Here is a 21,325-nt window from a genome sequence, read left to right on the forward strand (position 1 = left end):
ATGTTAAAAGTGCATTATAGCTCATATTCATGATCCCAAAATAGCACAGTTGCGTACACTTGCGTACACTAAGTTAAAGTTTATCTTAAAAAGTACTAAAGAATATTTTTTTACTATATTAAGTACAAAATTAGTGCCTTGAAACAGAGCATTTTATGTACATTATGGAAGTGTACTTTCTTTTATTCTTTTTTAATCCAGTTCAAACTGCCTCAAACACAAAATAAAATACAATCTTTTTCTCAACATCAGCCTCAGTTATAGTTACAGAAACCTGGGTTCAAGGACACTTAACAGAAAAAAGGGCTCTTTATGCCTCTTCTAAAAGCAAACACATCTAGCATATCTCAGATGCACGTTGTATAGAATTGCTGTTGACATGACAACTTATCTCTTTGGCAATGAGCTGAAGAGGCTTGTTACATGCTTCTGTGACACTTCCAATCAGCACTAGCACTAAAGTGATAGTGAAAGACAAGGAGGCAGAGGCCCAACCCAGTCACTTTGCCTGGGCCCATTCATCACTGGAACCGCATCATGCTTTATTCCAATAAAGCCTCGTGAAACAAGAGCTGATTTCTTGCTAAATTCCAACATTAGTCACAGGTCCATATTTCAGGATTAGCAAAGTCTACGGGGAATAATTGTTGCCCTAGGAACGAATGAGGCCTGCCTGGGTTACCGAACCACTCCATTTAAAGACATTTGTTTAGACATTGCTTTGTAAAAAAAAAAAAAAAGCACTGTTATGCTACCAGATCATCTGCCACAAATTCCAGTCTTTGTAGCTGTCAGTGAAACCTTGTGAATGATGCCTGAAGGGCAAAAAAAAAAAAAAAAAAAAAAGTGACAGAAAAAAAAAAGTTTGGTAAAGAGGCTTCAGCGTTTGTTGGAGCTGTCTAATGGTTACCTTGCAAGAGCTTAATTGTTATCCAAGTACTTGAAAGCTCCAGTTTCACAAGTTTATATGAGGAGGATCAAGACGGGAGACCTTTCATCAGAAAAGCACTTAAGATCTGTGCTGATATTCGATAGAACTTAATCACTGTTTAGAAAAAATGGCGCCTGTCTAAGCACTCTTGGATTGGGTTCCTTCATTTCCATGAGTGGATTCTGATTTCTTGGGAGACTTGCATTGACTCGTATATGATCCCCAAACATTCCAGATCACTCGTTCATTCACTCTTTTACAGCACTGTGCTAATGCTCAATGTGTCTCTTGAGAGTGTCAGTTCTTAGCAGTTCTACATTAGCATTTTATGTCCATCCACATGCTAACATTCTCACAACATAGCTTCACTCCAAGCATTTTAACCATAATATTTAGTCAGCCCATCTTCTGTGGTTTAACTGAAAGTCAACTCCTGTGACCCACGAATCCTCGGTTCTGCCAGCGCACAGTGAACTCTGTGTGAACTGAGAGTTAATGGATACAGCCTAATACACTGTATGGGTATAATGTAAATGTGACTGACTCTGAGTAATAAGAAAATTAAGAAAAATAAAGGCCATATAAAAAAAGAAACACATAATGACTATTTTTCTCAGATAACACAAGCACAGCTCATTTGACAAGATCTTGACAGTCAGCTTAAATTATTTCATAGTAGAATATATCATTATATATATCTGTGTGCCAGGCAACTGTGTATAATATTTTTTAGTTTTGGGTGGATGTGTGCGCAAAATAAATAAATAATCTAATTGTAATGCTTTTATAAAACATATAAAAAAAAGCAATTAATGAATTAATTACAACATTTTTATAACATCTTGTTATTGTCTTTAAACACCCCTTAAGTCATAAGAATAATAAAAAAAACATTGGGTACATTACTTATAACTGTTAAACATTACATGTACTTAATATAACAGTACATTCTGCATAATTGCAAACAACTAACCCTTAACCAAACTCTTACCCTATAGTAAGTACATGCTGTCAGCTAATATTACTCAATACTTCTTTGCGTAATTACACTGTAAAAAGGACACCTTAAAATAAAGTGTAACAAAACATTGTAGATGAGTTACCTGGATCAGTGACTGGGAAATAACAAGTCAGCGCAACCCTGCATTTGTAGCCTGTAATAACTTGTGATGGATGCGAAATAAAAGTAAAGTGTGTGACAAGGGCCAATATGATTAATGATAAAATCTTGACAGCGTAAACTTTGAATCAGACATCTGTGCAGATCTGTTGTTATCAGACAATCGGGGGAAGTTTCTCTCTGTTTGTGCACACTTACCAGGTGAAGTTGAGACTTGTAGTGTGCCACGGCCATTGAAAGGCAACAGAAAAGCTCATAAGGACTGTTTGGACACATGAGATCTGGCTGTGAGGGGATGTTGCTGCTTGGTAAAAGGAGAGAAAAAGATAATCAGCTTGAGCAGGATGGGGGTTTGTGACTTCACGGATCTGACCTTGATCAGTACATTTAGGTCAACCATTTAAAATAACTTTTTGGACAGTAAAGTTAAAGATTACACAGTTTACAACAGACCACTAAAACACTATGCAGAAATAAACTGATATTAATACAGATAATATCTGATAATGATTTATAACAACATTGATACTGAATTTTTGGTAACACTTTAGGGACCAGTTCCAATATGCAGCATACTGGCTGTTTATTAAAACTGTTACTTGTGACTCAGAGTTCATTTTTAAATAATTTCTAAAATTATTGTTTGTTTGTTTATTGTCACAGTTGTGAGTTTTGCATGCTGATATTTATTTGTGCCATTATAAAGTATAATATTGCAAAATAATGCAACATAAACATTAAAAAAAAAAAGCGATATTTTATTTTAAGGTTCAATTCTAACCACTAACAAACCATTAACTATGACTTTTCCTCAATAAACTCCCCATTTACTGTTTATAAATAGTTAGTAGGTAGTTGCTAAGTTTAAGTAAGTATTGGGTAGGATTATGGATGTAGAACATGGTCATGCAGAATATATGCTTCATAAGTACTAAACTGCCAAAATGTTAAAAATAGGCTTGCTAATGAGAAACTAGTTGATTGTGAGAATTGGTCCCTTTACTTAAGTGTTATCTTTACAACATTTAACAGTGATGAAGTCATGAAAGTCAATAACTAGCCATTTAAACTACTATGCCACAATGCAATACAACTATTTAGTAATATGCTGTGCTCTGACAGGAAATAACCAAGCTTCCATTGTTTTGACAAAACATACAGCATTTTTAAGAAATTGCTATTATTATTTTTTTGTGTATTTTAAATACATTTAAAATGGTGTATAGAAACACTTTTCACTCAGAAATTGCTAGTAAATTTCAGTTCTGCAAATGATAAACAATTTCTAATGATAAACTACACAGGTGCACCCACAGCTTGCATTTAGATCAACAAATGAAGCACAGAATGTGAAGGTTATTCAAGTCTGTCAATCAGCAGAAAGCATTAACTTTGCAACACCTTTCACTGAGAAACACAAATCACACATATGCCAAATTTGTTTCAAGTGGGTGTTGTTGTTTCAGCAGTATAGAAACTCTCCTCTCTTGTGAAGGGTGGACAAGTTACCACTAGCTAGCACATAATTCTCTTTTTATGTCTTGTTTAAAAAAAATCACAATGAACTGAATACCATGCACTTAACATATATAGCTTACATAGAAACAACTCGCCAATCCAGTGCGGTTTGCTGGAGCCAATCCTACTTGTGAATGTTCTCACGCATGATTGTCTACAAATGAAAAACCTCTCCAAATCTAAAATGAATTGAATTGTATTATATATCACATGTGAGTGAATGTCAGCTGCATTTGTTTTTTTACTTGCCAGTGTGTTGGCCCTTAGTAAACCTTGAGGCTTTTTTTGAACAGAGCTAGCCATAGCTCACCATGCCTGAATTCTGTCAGAATCTCCCATGAATTTATGATGAAGAGTATATGATTACCTTTTGTGCCAGAACGATTTTATTATTTTGCACAAGTTGGAGACCGGACCAATTGTTTCATTGAAAACAGGTGTCACATTTTATCACTAGTTTCCATAGAGGGGCAGCTGCCCTGGAAATACCATTCATCTTGCAGATTTAGAACATTCATGTGTGTGATTTATTGACAGAAAATGACAGACAATGGGAAATTACATTGTGAACCAATTACAGGATAGGTCTGACTCCACGGCATGAACAAATAACAACTAAGCATTTTAATTTTTAAAGAAGAGACTAATCAAAGTTCACAGCATTGCTTTATGAATATAAATTATGTTACTGCATATTCATTTGTGGTGGTAGAGAAGCTGTGGCAACAGGAAGTGATGTCTCTGTTCCCTCTTTCAGGGAACGAGGATTACATACGTAAACTTTCAGTCCTTCACTGCTGACATCACTTCGGATGAGCGACAAATTGGGATCAATACCAAAGGGCAACAGATACTGCCCCTTCCACTGTTCCATGGAAGCCTACTGCACACCTACTTTTCGGCGTAGGCTAGGGCTTACCACAAGAAGACCATCTACTGCAGCTATTGCACTATCCACTCAGTAAGACTGGATAACACAGGGAAAACGTACCAGTAAAACTCGAGACAGGAATGTTGTGGAAGCCCCATCCTTCCCGAAGAAGGTTTCAGAAGCACTTACACATGAACAACTGTTTAGGTGTATATGGAAGATTAGATGTGATTGTAAGGAAGTCTGCTGGGGAAACACAGGCTCTGAAGCTATATCATGGATTTTACACATATGAGATCCACTTAGGTCTCAGGATTCATGGAGTGAGGTCCTGTCGCCGAATGCTAGGAGAATACCGGCTCCACATGGAGCCTATAGAATCTAGCGAATGTGTTGTGGGTCACCCAGCCCGCAGCTCTACAAATATCTGCAAGAGGGTCAGTGCCCAGGAGGATGAAACAGTTCTCATAGAGTGAGCTCACAGCATGAACAGGCAGGGCACACCCTGGGCCTGATAAGCAAGGGTGATGGCATCCACAATCCAGTGGGCCGTCCTCTGCTTAGAGACAGCATTCACCTTCTGCCAGACTCTGTGACGGACAAAGAGCTGGTCTGAGGTCCTTAAGCTTTGTCTCCTGTATATGTAGCATCTCAATGCCGAACGGGACAAAGCAAAGCTAGGGCTGTTTCTGCCTCCTCTGAGGGGCAGTGCTTGCAGACTCACCACTTGATCCCTGAAGGGAGTAGTGGGAACCTTGGGCACATAGCCAGGCTGGGGCCTCAGGATTACCTGGGAGTCAGCCAGCCAGAAATCTAGGCATGAATTGCCTACAAAAATGTGTTCAGGTCCCCTATCCTCTTGATGGAAGTCAATGCAAGCAGGAGCAGAGTTTTCATTTTAAGAAACTTCAGCTCGACTGTCTGCAAAGGCTCAAATGGGCCCTGCTGTAGTGCTCTGATAGACAGATCCCTAGAGGGTATGGGGGGCTGTGGAAGATTTAGTCTTCTTGCCCACTAAGGACCCTGATGATCAGGTCATGCTTCCCCAATGACTTCCCTTTCATGGGGTCATTGTTGGCAGCAGCAATCGCAGGCACGTAGAATTTAAGGGTGGAAGGAGACAGCTTTCGCTTCAACCCCTGCTGCAGGGACAGCACAACCCTGATCAGACGTTATCAGGGTTCTTCTCGGTGAGAAGAACACTACTCGACAAACAGGTTCCACTTCAAGGCGTAAGCGTGTCTTGTAGACAGTGCTCTCGACGAAGTGATGGTGTCAACTACCTCTCAGGGTAGGTCACCTAGAACCTCTGCGTCCTGTCCAGGGACCAGACATGAAGTTTCTATGAAGTTTTCAGAGACCTACTCTAGGGGCACTCCTGCCCGGAGAAATGCAAGGTCTGACCATGGGGTGAAGGTTTGTAAGCAGGCTGGTGTTTCTCAGACCTGGTGAGTGCCACATAGCCACACCCACCTCAGGACTCAGCCATGAATCCAGTGTTAAAGTGGTCTCAAATGAATCAGCCCCAGCAGCGTGACTTCAGCTGCAGCTGCCATTTGCCCCAAGAACCTCTGAAACTGTTTTAGTGGGAACGCCGTCCTGCCCTTAAACATATTCAGGCAGGACCTTGAACCAATATGCTTATCCTTTGACGTGAACCACAGCAATGGTCTGTGGTGCGGAAGGATCGAAACATTAAAGTATGTGTCCTTCAGGTCGATCGTTGAAAACCAATCTCAGGGATGGATGTACACGAAGATGCATGGCTGTATCAACATCTTGAATGGTAACTAGTGAAGGACCCTGTTCAAGACACAGAGGTCCAAGATCGGTCACAACCCACCGCTTTTCTTCAGTGCATCGAAGTAGGGGCTGTAAAAGACCTGCTGGAGAGATTATTTTTTTGGCTGGAGAGACTGGCTCTATCACAGGTGAACTGTGCCAGGTGAACTGAATCACAGAGCTGAGTCTGATGGGTCACAGGAACCAGCAAGACGGTATGGGTAGCCAGGTACCCAAACACCACACAAGCTGGACAAGCAGGACCACCAGCGTACCTGTGGTGGGGCAGCGAGGTGGAATGCACGGACTTGAAAAGGGGTCTGAGTGTGCAGTGCAACACTTACCTGGTTCCACAGTTTGGCATGTAGGGCCTTTGACAATGCTCTCGAACCACCTGCTGCTGCCTGCTGGTGAGAGAGGAGGATGATTGTGGTCCGGGGCAGTAACAACCAGAGGTGATGCTCCTGGACCACAAGTGTGGACATCACATGACCCAGAGAACTCTCGGTGACCTTCATCGCTTGAAGCATGAGATCATTTGCGATCCGGAGCTCTTTTAGAACTTCTGGATCATGACTGCCCTTGTGCAGGTCCATTATTGCTTTAGACTGAAGAACCTGCAGTAACGCCGTAGTGTGTAAGGCGGAGGCAGCTTCTCCACAGGCCGTATAAGCATCACCGGACAGGCCAGACGAGTACCTACAGGCCCGGGAGGGGAGGCACACATACCAGGTTGTGTATGGCACCTTTTTCTGCCAGTTACCGACCTGCTAACACCTCCTCCCTTACCACTCTCAACGGTGGTGCAGCTAGAGGGTAAATGGGGGGGCCCTCCGGTGGAGCCAGACCAGACAGGCCAGACGAGTACCAACAGACCCAGGAGGGGAGGCATGGTTCGCCCTGCCAGGTGGAGGTGGTAATAGGACACAACTTCATTGCAACTGGCGAGACCGATTGAGCCAGACCGGACAAGCAAGACGAGTACCAACAGACCTGGGAGAGGAGACTGTTGTTACCAGTTTGGTATCTGGCAGAAAAAGGTGCCATCCACAACCTGGTAAGCCCCTAATGCACCTCCAGGAAGAATGGCACTGGGGCCAGGCACTGAGAACCAGTGCAGACCACCTGATGAACCAATCATCCAGCTCAGAATATGGTAGAAGTCTCCACTAGAGCCCTACCCCCACGACGGCCAAGGAAATTATAACCGTTATTTTTGGCTCTGATTCAAGCACTGCTACAGTCCCAGAGGACAGCAAGGCAGCCGAATCTTCCTCTCTATAAAGCTCCAGCTCACCCTCTGATGCAGTGATCGACATCGGGTTATCAGAAGGAGCGCTGAAGGACACTGCTGCTACGCTCCTTGTAGAGGGCCCAGCATGTTCTATTGTCAGCTCAACTGGTTGCAGAGAGCAAGAGGAGCGAGGGTCCCGTAAGGGGGGGGGGGGGGGGGGGGTTGGGGGTATGGGGGGGTTGCCATCACTGTTACCCTCAGAATGTCCATGGTACTGCCTGAAGTAGCCCCAGCCTGACTGCCGCCATGACGATATCTAGATCGAAGCAGAGGAAACGGAGCTTCAATCCTTTAAGGAAAGCTTGGCCTGCAATTCCGATATTATCATCTACCTGCATTGAAAACATGACTCATGGCTCCACAAACGGCACCACAGTGTGCTAAATACCCAGGCAAGTGAGGCAGCGATCGTGACCATCACCCGGCACCAGGTAAGGAACGCATCCAGAAATGCACATTGATACATATATTGACTATAGCAGGACCCACATCGTCTTCACAAAGATGTAACATCGAGTTTGTCACACAACATCGTATTTCAAAAGATGGACCCGTAGATACTTTTTTTAGGAAAAAAACCTCTTTTAGCATGCTGAAGCACACAGGGGATATCGATTTTAGAGTATACCAGCTAACATGGAACATTCTCAGAACTAAAGGCTAACAAGGTAGCAAGGTTCTTTCAGTAACATTAATTAAATGTTTGCTTAAAGTCATCTGTTCTTTAATCCATTCCTCCATTCATTAGATCAAAAACAGAGTAACATGCTAGTAAACACTGGCAAAAATCACATTATAATCAATAGTAATTTTTTTATTTACAACTTACATATTTTATACATTGTTTTGAAATGTGCAGAGAATATTCAAAAGTATCATTCTCATAATGTTTGCCTAATGATAACATTTGCATAACTAAGGAATAAAAAAAAGCATTTTAAAAAATTGACATCTTGAGCATTATTTAGAAATAACATTCTCAATTCTTAATGGTAATCACAGTTGTTATGCTTGACACGCATTAATGATTAAAATGGACACAAAATAATTAATATGTACAACATGTAGTTTGTAACTGAATGTAAAGCACTATCAAGGATCATACTGAACTTTCTCCTGAATTAATCTAAAGAAAAAAAGAAGCTGTATCATATACTAGTTGTTGCAGGTGAGTGTTTGCCAAGGCCTTATGTCAAATGCCATTCACCTGATGACTTCTCTTCCCACAACAAGTCATCACGAGCATAAAACAAGGTGAAAAAGTTACATACACACCCGTCCTACACAGAAAAAAACCCTTCATTGTTTCCAGATCTGAAAAATGAAAACAAAGATTTTCCTTTTGAATGCTAACGTGAGAGGGCAAGGACGTACGAAATGATGTCTATGTACATAGGAATCAGAAATTAATTACAGATGGGGCAGCTGTCGTTCTGCCAGTGGGAGCTCAACAAAGCTGAGCGGAATACCTGAACCATGAGTTTAGAGGGGTAAACACTTAACTTATTCACTGCTCCTTCATATGGCATCTGATCTTCTGTCAGAAAAAGACAAGCACTGTTATGTCTACAGTCAATTGAGAGGCAATTACGTTGGACTAATCTGTCATTACTGCTAAAACGAACTAAGCCCAGAGACATTGTATCAAGTCACATGCATCTGACAAAGCATTCCTGTCAGATAAGCTTGTTGCATACCAATGAGCGCAGCACTTGTGTACTCAGGCATAGCATGAAAGAGAGAAAAGGTCAATGTTTACTATATGTGGCATGCAAAAGGCCGATTAGCTCAAGCTGTCAATGATACGACAGATCTGCCTTCTTCAGAGTGGTTTTGGTTTACTTGTCACCAGAGCGCCATCGTTTATTAATTGTCTTTTACTGACATCCATTTGGTGCCTTGATGATTCAATAGGCTCCTTTATGGCAGTCAGCGTTTGGCCCCTGAGAATATGAGACTGACAAATTAAGATAGAAAGTCAGGCCAAAACCGTTTCTCACATACCACAAGCTTCATGTCTTGCTAAAGTGTTTTGAAAACCCGAGATCTCCACTGACATGGCTTGCTAATGTATGAAACTCCTCCTCTATGGCCTGTATTCATTACATGGTTCAGAACGGCCAAAGACACTGACCGGTCCTGTGCTGTCTTACTCTCTGAAAACAATATCTTAATCCATCAGAAGTCCTCAGAGGGCCGGACAGGATGTGCAATTGCTTTTTTTTTCCATATGCATGTGCATGCATGCCCCTAGAGAAAAATAAATATACTAAAGAAGTATTTGAAATACATTTATTTCATGCTAAGTATACTACAAATGAATTTTGCAGTATACTCACAGGTTGCTAAATTGTAACTAATTTTGTGCTTAATGCACCTTAATCTGTGAAGTCCAACTAAAGATATACAGAAGTATAATTGTGCTAATGTGGAACTATTGCAGGTATCATTTAAATGTCCTGCATTAAAATACTGATATTATTCAATAGTGACATTAAAACACATTTTAGCTTAATGTTAAGAAATGTGCATTGTGCACAATTTTATATCAGTATGACTTGAGCAATGTGTCAGTAAATATGCTCATAGGTTTGAACTATACTATGAAATAAATGTATTTCAAATATATTACCTTTTTTTTTTTTTTTACACCAAGGTGGACACTGCAGATGTTCAAAATGTCAATATATTGAACAGATTTATGTTTTCATTTCTATAGCGTGTGGGCTGACATTTTAACATTGACTGTCTCTGTCTCTCTCTCTCTCACACACACACACACACTTGACACTAAGGGTGCAAGAATGAAGTATCTCTAACTACTCCCAGATGCTAGTTGGTCGTTGGTGTAAGCCAGGTATTTTGCTGACATCATCCCTCAGGAGTTGAAAGTATTCAGTGTGACAAGTTAAAAACACATTGTAAGCTTAAATTGCTAAGCTCATCTTGGTTTGAAGCTAAAAGGTAAAGCCAACACACTCTTTTCAGAGCTCCAGACTAAGAAAATGTCTAGGAAGCAACTGGCTCCTATATGAATATATATAAATATATAAAAATGATTTACCTCCCATTGAGGCTGCCATTGTAGTGACCCTGATCGTATGTCTTCTATTTAAATATCTATTTTGCAAGAATATGTATGTGTGCTTTAAAAATATTATGGTCCCAAAATGTCATCTTCAACTTATAGTTTTACAGCCAGTTAAAGATTCCATTACAATACATTCAAAATAACAACTGAACCTCTAAAAATATTATGTTTAACAACAACACATTTTTGTTAATAATTAGATTTTTTTATGTTTATTTATTTATTTATTTTTAATCTTTTAATGATTCTTTAAATCATTAATGGCAAGAAATTAAATCATCACAGTGGATGCAAGAAATGACTACTTTATAACGGCAAATATATAGATCTGAAATGATCAGTAACAATAATTATTAGTGTTCAATTGAGAATTATAAAAAAAATAATACAATTATTTTGTTGAACAATTTAGTCATAATTTGTATCCTTCCTTTTAAAAGTTAAAGGAACAGCCTTTTTGTCCAGTGGAACATGGGTGGGTCGGACATTTCTCAATTTCTTTTATTTTTTAGAAATGATTTACCTTTGCTTGTTGGAACAGCGTTTACTCTTCTTTACAACAATTTACAGATGTTTGACAGATCAGACAATGAATTCAAACCTGGGTGCAGGCCAAACCTCTGATTCTCATGAAACATGTTAGACAACATGTAAGTGAGCAGCTACCCAGTCCATGGACAAAATTTAGTTGATTCTCTGTATTTTTTTCTGATAGTAATGTGTCTTAGTTTAGCAGATGTCACGCAGGTAAAAATGATGAACAGACAACAGAGGATAATAGTGAGTGGCAGAACACCTGCAGCAAAGGCAACTACAAAGAGGCCTCAATGACAGCATTTCCTTCCCCCCAGTCTATATCTTGACCCCTCTGGAATCCCGCACCATCTTGGAAAAAGATTTCCAGCACTGCTCTTTATCAGATGCTTGTCCCAAGAGCCTGTTTAAAATCCCGGGGTTCGCAAATTGAGTACCGGAGCGGTGAAATTAACGGGTCAAGTGATGGAAGGTGTCCCACACCTGCAGATAAATCCAATTTCAATGGGATGACAGAGGAGCAAATAAACAGAGCGTGCAAGTTAAAAAAAAAAAGAAGGATGTAACCAATTGGCCAAGAGGGATCTTTAAGAAACAGTTTATTGCCATAGATGGTCAAAATGGACACTGCTTAGATTCTTAGAAGTTAGATTTAGAGGTGCTTGACAGGTTCATTTGTTTCTCTGGATGTTTTATTTCACAAGAACAGACATATATGGTGTCTGTACGATGATAAAAATAACCCCAGTTCATTAGGCCACAACTTATCCCTGCAAAACAAAAGAGCCTGGAACCAGAGAGTGTCATGCATTGAAACATGAAACGAGTATATTCAAACTTTTAAGTATCCTCCACAAACTGATATTTGTTTTAGGCATATTTGGTGTCAATAACATCAAATTCAAAAGCGTAATAGCTCACGACAGACCCCTCTGCCGTGTGGCTTCATTTAAATACGAAAGGCTTAATAAGGAAAGTTATCCACCTGGGACGCTCAAAATACCAACAGCACCACGTACAAAACAAACAAGCCCCCGAAACAGATGTCACATGTAAAACTAAACATAACGTGCCTTTGGTTGGGTCACACCTGGAAAACACAGGCAATTAGCCAAAGCAGCCCATGAAAGCCACTCCAATCCATGACATATATATTTAGCTGCGGCCGCTGTGCAAATACAGAGCGTGGTGAATGCCGATACTGCCGTGGTGACTGTAATAACCGATGTGTTCATATGACACCCACACGAGCTAAAATTGTCATGAATACATTACATTTGTTAAAACACTTGGGCCTATTGAAATGCACATGGGATTGTTATTATAAGGCCTATTTCCATAAAACTAAATGCCTATATGTGTTTATTCTGTTGTACTCATTTGACCTGGTAGTTAAAAGGCATATTTGAGATTTAATCACTTGGCATTAAGCTGCTAAGTATCATTTAACATATTTAAATAATTCAAATATGCATAGTGACTGATCACCTGACTATAGGATGAGTACAGGTTAGGCGACTACACATGCCCTAATTTGGACAGTGGGCAAATTTCATGGTGGGCAGCCAGAGGAGGTAATGGTTTTAAGGCAAATTGATTTTGAAACCACTGTCCACTGTCATTTTCCATGTCAAATAAATGCTGGTCTGGTCTTTCCTGACCAGTGAATCTGAAGTGGAGGCACTAACCATTCAGGTTATCTGGAGGCTTTATTTGGATGAATTTACATTCAGGAACCCTGCACACATCCTTTTTGGAAAATGGCAAGAAAATGAAGGATTACTGAGGAAAGGAAGCAGAGACAGAGCCAAAACCATATACTTTGTTTACCTGTCCAAAGGCTATTCAAATACAACCTTTAGTTTGTGCCTTGCAGTCCAGCAACTTTTAATTTGATTCATTTCACTTATCTGTCTATTGTTGATTGGATTTTAAAAAACGCATATGACGATAATGGACAGTTCATAGTTATCATGCTTTGCTCAGTATGACCAGTTTTACATTTTATATTATTTATGATCGATTGTCTGTAAAAATAAAAATAGAATAGAAAGAATAAAATAAAATAGAAAGAATAGAATAGAAAACTTTTATTGAATATCAACCTGTATATAATCTGTAGCATGTTTTAATGAGAGGAATCTCGGCAATCTGAAAAAGAAAAACCTTCCACATTTAACTTTTTTCTATTTCTTTTTGTTGTTTGTTAAAAACCCTGAATCATGCTCTGAACAGCGCACATAAAATCTCCACCTGTGTTACAAAAGGTCATTTATTTTACCATGCGGTTAGAATTGACTTGATAAGAGAAACAGCCACTAGAATGCAATCTGTCATTCCAACACTGAAGTCATATTCCACAACATGCCTATCTCACCTGATAGCATCAGAAAGTTGTCAGAGGAAGCCTTTTTGGTGATAAGGTTACACTGCAACCCAAATTACATGCTGCTGTTACAAGTTGTAAATACATGATTACTATCCAAAAATACAAATGTATCATTTCAATATGGTTTACATATTTTAATTTATAATGTAAGAAAAAAACAGGACTTAATCTATCTATCTATCTATCTATCTATCTATCTATCTATCTATCTATCTAGCACATGTATATTTGTAGCTATAGCCAATAATAAATTGTATGGCCAAAATTATTTTTTATTTTTATTTTATGCCAAAAATCTTAAGGATAAAGATTTTAAATACCATGTTAGCATGCCTCTTGTTTTGCTAAACAGCAGAATAAAACTATGACAGCATGCTGATTCTGTTGTTTTTAGGGCTTTGTGGTTTAACCTTCATCTCTCAAGCACTCAACACCACTTGTATCTGTACCTGCAATGACATCTGAGGTTTATTCAGGTCTTGATTTCTCTCATGTAGGCCTACATATGCAAACAGTGTGCTTTATTTTAGGATGCTATGAAAACATTTGCCAAGAACATGAATATAAATGACCATTAATGTTTACAAGTGAAGTTAAGATAAAATCAACAATTTCATAGCATATTGCTATTTACAATGACATTACAGCAAGTCTGAAAACTATTGTAGGCCATTTAAACAATAACTATATGAACCAATTAAATGTTTTATTATGATTATTTTACTAGGTCATTTCATTTGTATATTTGTGCTTTATAGCATGGTTGGCAAATTAGATCATTAATTAACTTATGATATAAATGAGTTACAAGGGTCAACACATGAATTACCCTCTTAACACTGACAGTTGACTGATGAATACAGATTGCGTTTGAACCTCATTGAATTCTTGAGCACTGCCTCCCTCGTGTGGTTACATTATAAAACTGACCTTTTAATAAAATAAAATAAAAATGAATAATAATAAAAAAAATTAACATAAAAGCACACAAAAAAGCTCTAAAAGGCACGTAAACCAAAGGGATTATTAAATCGTACACATTAAACAGCCTATTATAGGCTTTTCAGATAATTTTTTTAAACAGTAAAAATGAAGTTCAAAACGTAACGCCCAAGAGAAAACATTTCGGCCAATAAATATAAATAAATAAATTGTAGCCTACACGCCTATTATTGTGACAGCTTGCCTCATAAAATGACATTCATGAACAATAGTTACCCTTGTCCTGAGAGAACTGTTTTACATTTTGTTAAACATTCTTGTTACCCAGCAGATCAGATGTGATATGCAAAACTATGGTTAGTCTATATTGAAATTGTAGTTCAGATTCACTTTTATAGGCTATTCTAATTAAGAAGCTTTTGTTGTTGAAAATGGATACGATTAGGGCTTCAGAGACGGGGACCAATCAGGTACAGCCCTCCAAATTTAACGGGGAGTATATTTTCGGGAGTATATATCCAACATTTAGTTAATTATTGTTAAACACTAATTTAAGGATGAGACACATATTCATTCATCACACGTGTTTTTCACAGCCAATAAAATGCATTGTTCAGCAAACAACAACATGCACAGAACCTGTCAGTTCTTCCGTTTTGTAGTTACAGAAAAAAAACTCCTTACATACATAGGGACTGCAGTAGGCGTGAATACAACTTATTCAGTTCTGTGACTGTGTGAAAACTTGATCATTTTGAAGCGTGTGTCCCCAAATGCCCCAGCAGACTGCCGAGAAGTTCCAGCACTTTCGCTAATGCGAGTGCGAAGTGAAAGTGCACTTTAAAGGCCACGCCCCTAAATAATTCACGTGATGATCTATGTGTTGCTCAGCCAATAACATCAGAGAGACGACTGTATTTCCTGCGCTCTCAACGAATCAGATATGACAAATCACTAAAAACGCAAACTTCTTGTCAGCGAAACAGAGGGGGAGGGGGCAGGCATATTTTTGAAGCTGAAATAATGTGCAGTGCTAGACCTATTATTGTGTTGTTTACCTCGCAGAAGGTAATTGAGTTTAAATACTCTTTGCTTGGACATTTATACCAATGTCAATGGACAGCATTTTTGGAATTTGCTGGTGAAATGTGGCGTGCTAGCATGCTAACATGACTGTACAGCATACGATAAGCGAGCCGCTGCTCAATTATATTAGACAGGAGGATTTTACTGCATGCTTGCTTTTAACTTTGGCAGCATAAAATCAGATGCATAAACTGCTCATCGAAGAAAGCAAAACTTTGTAATGTCAGGAAAACGAAGAGCTGTTAATAAACGTGCATTGGTAGTGCGCTGTTGTGGGAAGGTCCCAGAAAGTTTGAGATCTCAGGAAAATGCAATGGCGTGAGGAGACACTCATGACAGCAGCTCGAGGATGCCATGATCCGATCAGAGCAACTCTCTCCAAATTACAGCACTGCACCGCACTAGATGTGCATTTATTTATGAATTGCAATTATTCAATTTTTTAATTAATTAATTAATTTTTATAAATACATTTTTTTCTTATAACATTACGGGTGACGTTGGACACTCCTAATTATCAGTTGCTTTTAAAAGTTTTCGTTATTCTGCTTTGAACAGTAACCATAGGCCTGCATTAGTGCATTTGTGCAGCCTTTTTGTTCCTAGTTATTCCGTTTGTTCCGTTTTGCGTTGATGAACTTAAAGGGTTAGTTCGCCCAGAAATGAAAATTATGTCATTAATAACTCACCCTTATGCTGTTCCAAACATGTAAGACCTCCTTTTATCTTCGGAACACAGTTTAAGATATTTTAGATTTAGTCTGAGAGCTCTCAGTCCCTCCATTGAAGCTGTGTGTACGGTATACTGTCCATGTCCAGAAATGTAAGAAAAACATCATCAAAGTAGTCCATGTGACATCAGAGGGTCCGTTGGAATTTTTTGAAGCATCGAAAATACATTTTGGTCCAAAAATAGCAAAAACGACGACTTTATTCAGCATTGTCTTCTCTTCCGTGTCTGTGTGAGAGATTGTTCAAATCAAAGCAGTCTGGATATCCGGTTCGCGAACGATTCATTCAGTTCACCAAATCGAACTGAATCGTTTTAAACGGTTCGCGTCTCTAATGCGCATTAATCCTAATGAATTAAGCTGTTAATTTTTTTAATGCGGCTGACACTCCCTCTAAGTTCAAACAAACCAATATCAATATCATGTACATTGACTGAACGGCTTTGAAGATGAACACCGAGCCGAGCCAGATAACGAAGAAAACATTGACTCGTTCACGAGTCAAGAACCCTTTCTGTCAGATGCGTCCGATTCGTGAACCGAGGAGCTGATGACACTGCGCATGTGTGATTCAGCGTGAAGCAGACCGACACACAGAGCGTCTGAACTGAACTGATTCTTTTGGTGATTGATTCTGAACTGATTCTGTGCTAGTGTTATGGGCGCGGGTAAACCAAAGGCTTGAATCAAGGGCAATCGTCACAAATGACGCCATTACGTCGAGCGCAAAAGAACTAGGTGAACCGTTTTCTTCAACCAGTTTACTGAATCGAACTGTCCGAAAGAACTACTGGTGATCCGAACACCGATGCAACCGGTTCTTCACTCGTGAACGAGTCAGTCTATTGTTCGTTATCTGGCTCGGCTCGGTGTTCATCACAGCAGTTCAGTCAGATACTGTTTGAGTGCATGCATTACTCCGGGATATTGGTTTGTTTGAACTCAGAGGGAGTGTAAGCCACATTAAAAAAAGTGAACAGCTTAAGTCATTTGTGGATTAATGCGTATTAGAGACGCGAATCGTTTAAATCGATTCAGTTCGATTTGGTGAACTGAATGATTCGTTCGCGAACTGGATATCCTGTTTTGATTTGAACTCTCTCTCACAACAGACACAGAAGAGAAGATGCTGAATAAAGTCGATGTTTTTGCTATTTTTGCAGATCAGCGCGAATCATTGTTATGCAAATGACGCTGGAAGAATTTGCATCAATTTAGAAGAACTCTATTTCTGTCCTCTGAGTCTTTGTATGTTTCGTATTTATACTTTTCCCTCCTTTTCTTAATAAAAAAAATACCAGCCATAATAATAAAGCAACATAACAATAAACCAATATTACAAAAATAATATAACTTGTTTAATAATTTGTTTATTTTAATTGTGCTTATTATTTTTACTATTAATAATAATAATAAAGCAGTATTAGAATTTTAATGCAACTTATTTATAAAAAAATAATAAATGAATTGAATAGCTTTTTTTCCTCTTTGTACTACCTCATATAATAAGTGTCAGGGTTTCCACAGTCATGGAAAATTCAGTAAAATTTAAAATGTTGTTGTCCAGGGCAGGAAATAGACGTTGAAATTCATTACTCAAAATGTGGATCCTGAAAAATCATCATAGTACACCTGCATTTATTTCCTTATTATGACAGAACTTGGTTTCAGGTTACTTATAAATTATGATGCAATAAACCACAAGAGACTGTCACATGCGTGGCCTTTCTTGGCTTATTGTTTATTTTTTTATTATTATTATTCTATATTTTTTTTTAAATAAAAGACAACAGATGTTGTGCAAAGTTTCATATATATTTAGGGGCCAAGCACCGTATCCATTAGCTTGATTTCCTTTTTCTTCCACTGCATGTCTATGGAAGCCCATAGGACTGCTTGGAAAAGCATACCCATAGAAAAGTTGTGAAATTTGCCACACTGATAGAAAAGTCATGATCCCAAATTTGGAGTCTCTAACCCAAACTCTCTAGCGCCACCACTTGTCCAAAGTTACGCTCATATTTATGCTATTAACTTGAACCATAAGCCAGAAAATTAAAATATTTTTTCCTCTGAATCGTTGGCTCTTGCAAAGGTTTTTTTTTTTTTTTGCTATATTTAATTGTTCGTAATTGTTTAATTTTTACTCCTTTTTCAAACTCGTCCTGGACCGTTGCACCGATTGTCAGAAAATTTAACCAGATTATCTTCAGACCATGCTGGCAAAAGTTATGGAATTCAAGTTGATTCGTCCAACCGTTCTTGAATAACACTTGAAAGAATTCTACGAAAAGCATGTAAAAATGCAAGTGAGGCTATATCTCCACAACGGTTAGACATATTGAGACCAAACTTGGTGTGTGTTATAACAAGGATGATCTGAGACTACCTGCTGCATTTCGGCACTGTGCCACCTAGTCAGGAGATATGAAAATGCATTTTTTTTTGCCCATAACTTTTGAATGGTTGGGCCAAAAATGATATAACTGGTCTCATTAGATTCAGTGCATCATGCCAAGTCAAATCATATACAATTTTTCCATGTCAGCCATTTTGGATATCTGCCTTTTTTAATTTTGTCATAAAATACTATAATTTATGAACACATTGATGGATTTTTACAAAAATCTGTAAGCATCTTTGACACCATACCCTGATGTTACTCAAAAGGTTTTAGACCACCTTGTAGTCAAAAATTATAATTACATTTATAAAAATTCAAATAACTTTTGCTTACATTAGTCTATTGTATTTTCATTACATTTTACTCAGATCATCTTCAGATCATGCTGGCTAAAAGTTATGGATTTTGTGTCAATATACAAAACAGTTCTCATTTAGCATGTCAACAAATTTGCTGGAAAGATGCCAAACTGCATGTGAGGGCTGTATCTCTGCAACACTTTGACATATTTACATCAAACTATATATGTGCCATTTGACACCTCAAACTGATCCTGCCACATCAATTTGGTAACAGCCAAGTTGACAGTCGAGAGTAACAAACCATTCATTAATTGTTAATTATTACATTTCCAAAAATGCTAATAACTTTTGATTGCATTAGCCTATTGTAATGAAACTGGTGTCGAAATATTATTTGGGTCATGCCAACAACATAGATACCAATTTTCCCTCAGACGTAATTTTTTTAACTCCTCCTACTACACCATCATTGGTCCAATTTTCACCAAAGGCTAAACCGTTTTCATATAGCACTGCTAAAATTTTTAGGCCAAGTGCCAAACTGCATCTCTGCAAATTTTTGACATATTGATACCAAACTTTGTATGTGCCATAAACACCTCAACCTGTTACCTGACCATGCCACATTCATTTGGTAACAACGCCACCTATTATGCGAGCAATAAACCATTCATTAACCGTTAATTATTAAGTTACAACAAACTTCTTGTCTGCCATTTTGATTCATGTTGTTAAGCTACTTTTTTTTTTTTTTTTTTTTACTTCTCATCAACTATTGGTTAGATTTTAACCAGAACTGAGTCAGATGATTTTAAGACTGTGCATGGTGACAAAAAGTTATGGATTTTGTGTCAATAAACGAAACAAAGTTTTTGTACAGCGCCTGCGCCACTACAAATTTGAAGGCATAGTTCCAAACTGCATCTGAGTCTGTATCTGCAAATATTTGATGCCAAACTTTGTATGCGTCATTGTCACCTCACACTGACCAAGCCACATTAATTTGGTAACAGTGCCACCCATTGGTCAAAAGAAATCATATTACTAGTGGTTGTATTTATGATTTTTCAGCCATTTGGACAAAAATACTGAAATCTTAAAATGGTTTTAAATACTCATTCCTGCAGTTGGTCTGAGGCTTGCTTCTGTAGTGTTTGGCCCCATAATTGCTGCTTGCAGCTATATTAATAATCAGAATAAACTAAATTCTTCAGGTTAATTAGTTTTGGTAAACAATGTAGCAGCTTGTCACAGTCTGTTATAATTTATTAATATTAAGTTTTATAGCAACACTATTATGGCTTTGAACCATCTTTTTCATAAAATGTTTTGACTTAATGTATATACATTTTATTTTAACTATTTTTTAAAATACTGTAAATTGGGAGTCAAATAATCTTTAGAATTTGTAGAAAAGTGAGAATCTGTAATTTACAGTAGGTCCAACATTTTTTCCCACCTTCCTTACCACAGATTTTTAATCAATAGATGTCCACCCCTAATGAGCCATCAGTTGCGATGTCCTATGCTGGTCCCTCACCGGGTGCTGGCCTGTCTCCGGGGCCCATTCTAGGGCCAAGCCCTGGACCCGGCCCCTCTCCTGGCTCTGTACACAGTATGATGGGCCCCAGCCCAGGGCCTCCAAGTGTCCCGCATGCTATGCAGGGGCCAAGGGGCTGGAGACTATTCACAGGACATGCACTCAATGCATAAGGTAGAGGATGGCTTTTGGCACTGGTTTTATAAAAATAGATCAATAGTTGTCCAGTACATGGAAAACCAGAAAAACGCTATAAATAAATGTAAAGGCTCCTGATGCAGGTTCATTTTTTTAAACAGTATTTTTGAAGTTGCCAGTTTGCCAGCAGCATGTATGACTAATCTCCTGCTTCTATTCAGCATATGGATGGAATGCATGAGAAGGGGATGGGAGACGATATGCACTTCGGCCAGATGAAGAGGGAGGGAATAAGATCCCTACACAGTGGCATAGGTCCTCCACAGAGCCCCATGGATCAACACAATCAAGGTACAATTACATATTGGCCACAATATAATAAGAAAGCACCCAGAGGTTATAATTTTAACCATAATTGTAGTTCACCAGAAGAGGCTCTTGTTCTTCTGCCACTGAAGGAGGTAATTAAGGCAATTGTCTCACAGTTTTTATTTATTGATTTATTTATTTTTTGTGCACTTATCTTTGGGGCTGCCTTTATGTTACACTAATTATCCTCATATGGTAATATGTAAAATCTTTTGTACTTTGCTTTCTTCACACCAAGATTTTCTCTGATCTGTACCTTTTACTGTTCTAAATGTATCTTTAA

General features: G+C 38.5%; 1 protein-coding gene across 1 annotated transcript in view; it reads left to right on the forward strand.

Annotated features, from left to right (window-relative positions):
* Positions 1-15,466: 15,466 nt before the first annotated feature.
* The window catches only part of LOC113049211 (probable global transcription activator SNF2L2), a 48,726-nt gene continuing 42,867 nt past the window's right edge, over positions 15,467-21,325 (forward strand). Inside the window, 4 exon segments of the mRNA XM_074559828.1 lie at positions 15,467-15,540; positions 20,469-20,660; positions 20,662-20,709; positions 20,895-21,024. Of these exon segments, the coding sequence (XP_074415929.1) occupies positions 20,484-20,660; positions 20,662-20,709; positions 20,895-21,024 (355 nt within the window). The 5' untranslated portion in view covers positions 15,467-15,540; positions 20,469-20,483.

Source organism: Carassius auratus, chromosome 30 (genome assembly GCF_003368295.1).
Source record: "Carassius auratus strain Wakin chromosome 30, ASM336829v1, whole genome shotgun sequence".
NCBI lineage: Eukaryota > Metazoa > Chordata > Actinopteri > Cypriniformes > Cyprinidae > Carassius > Carassius auratus.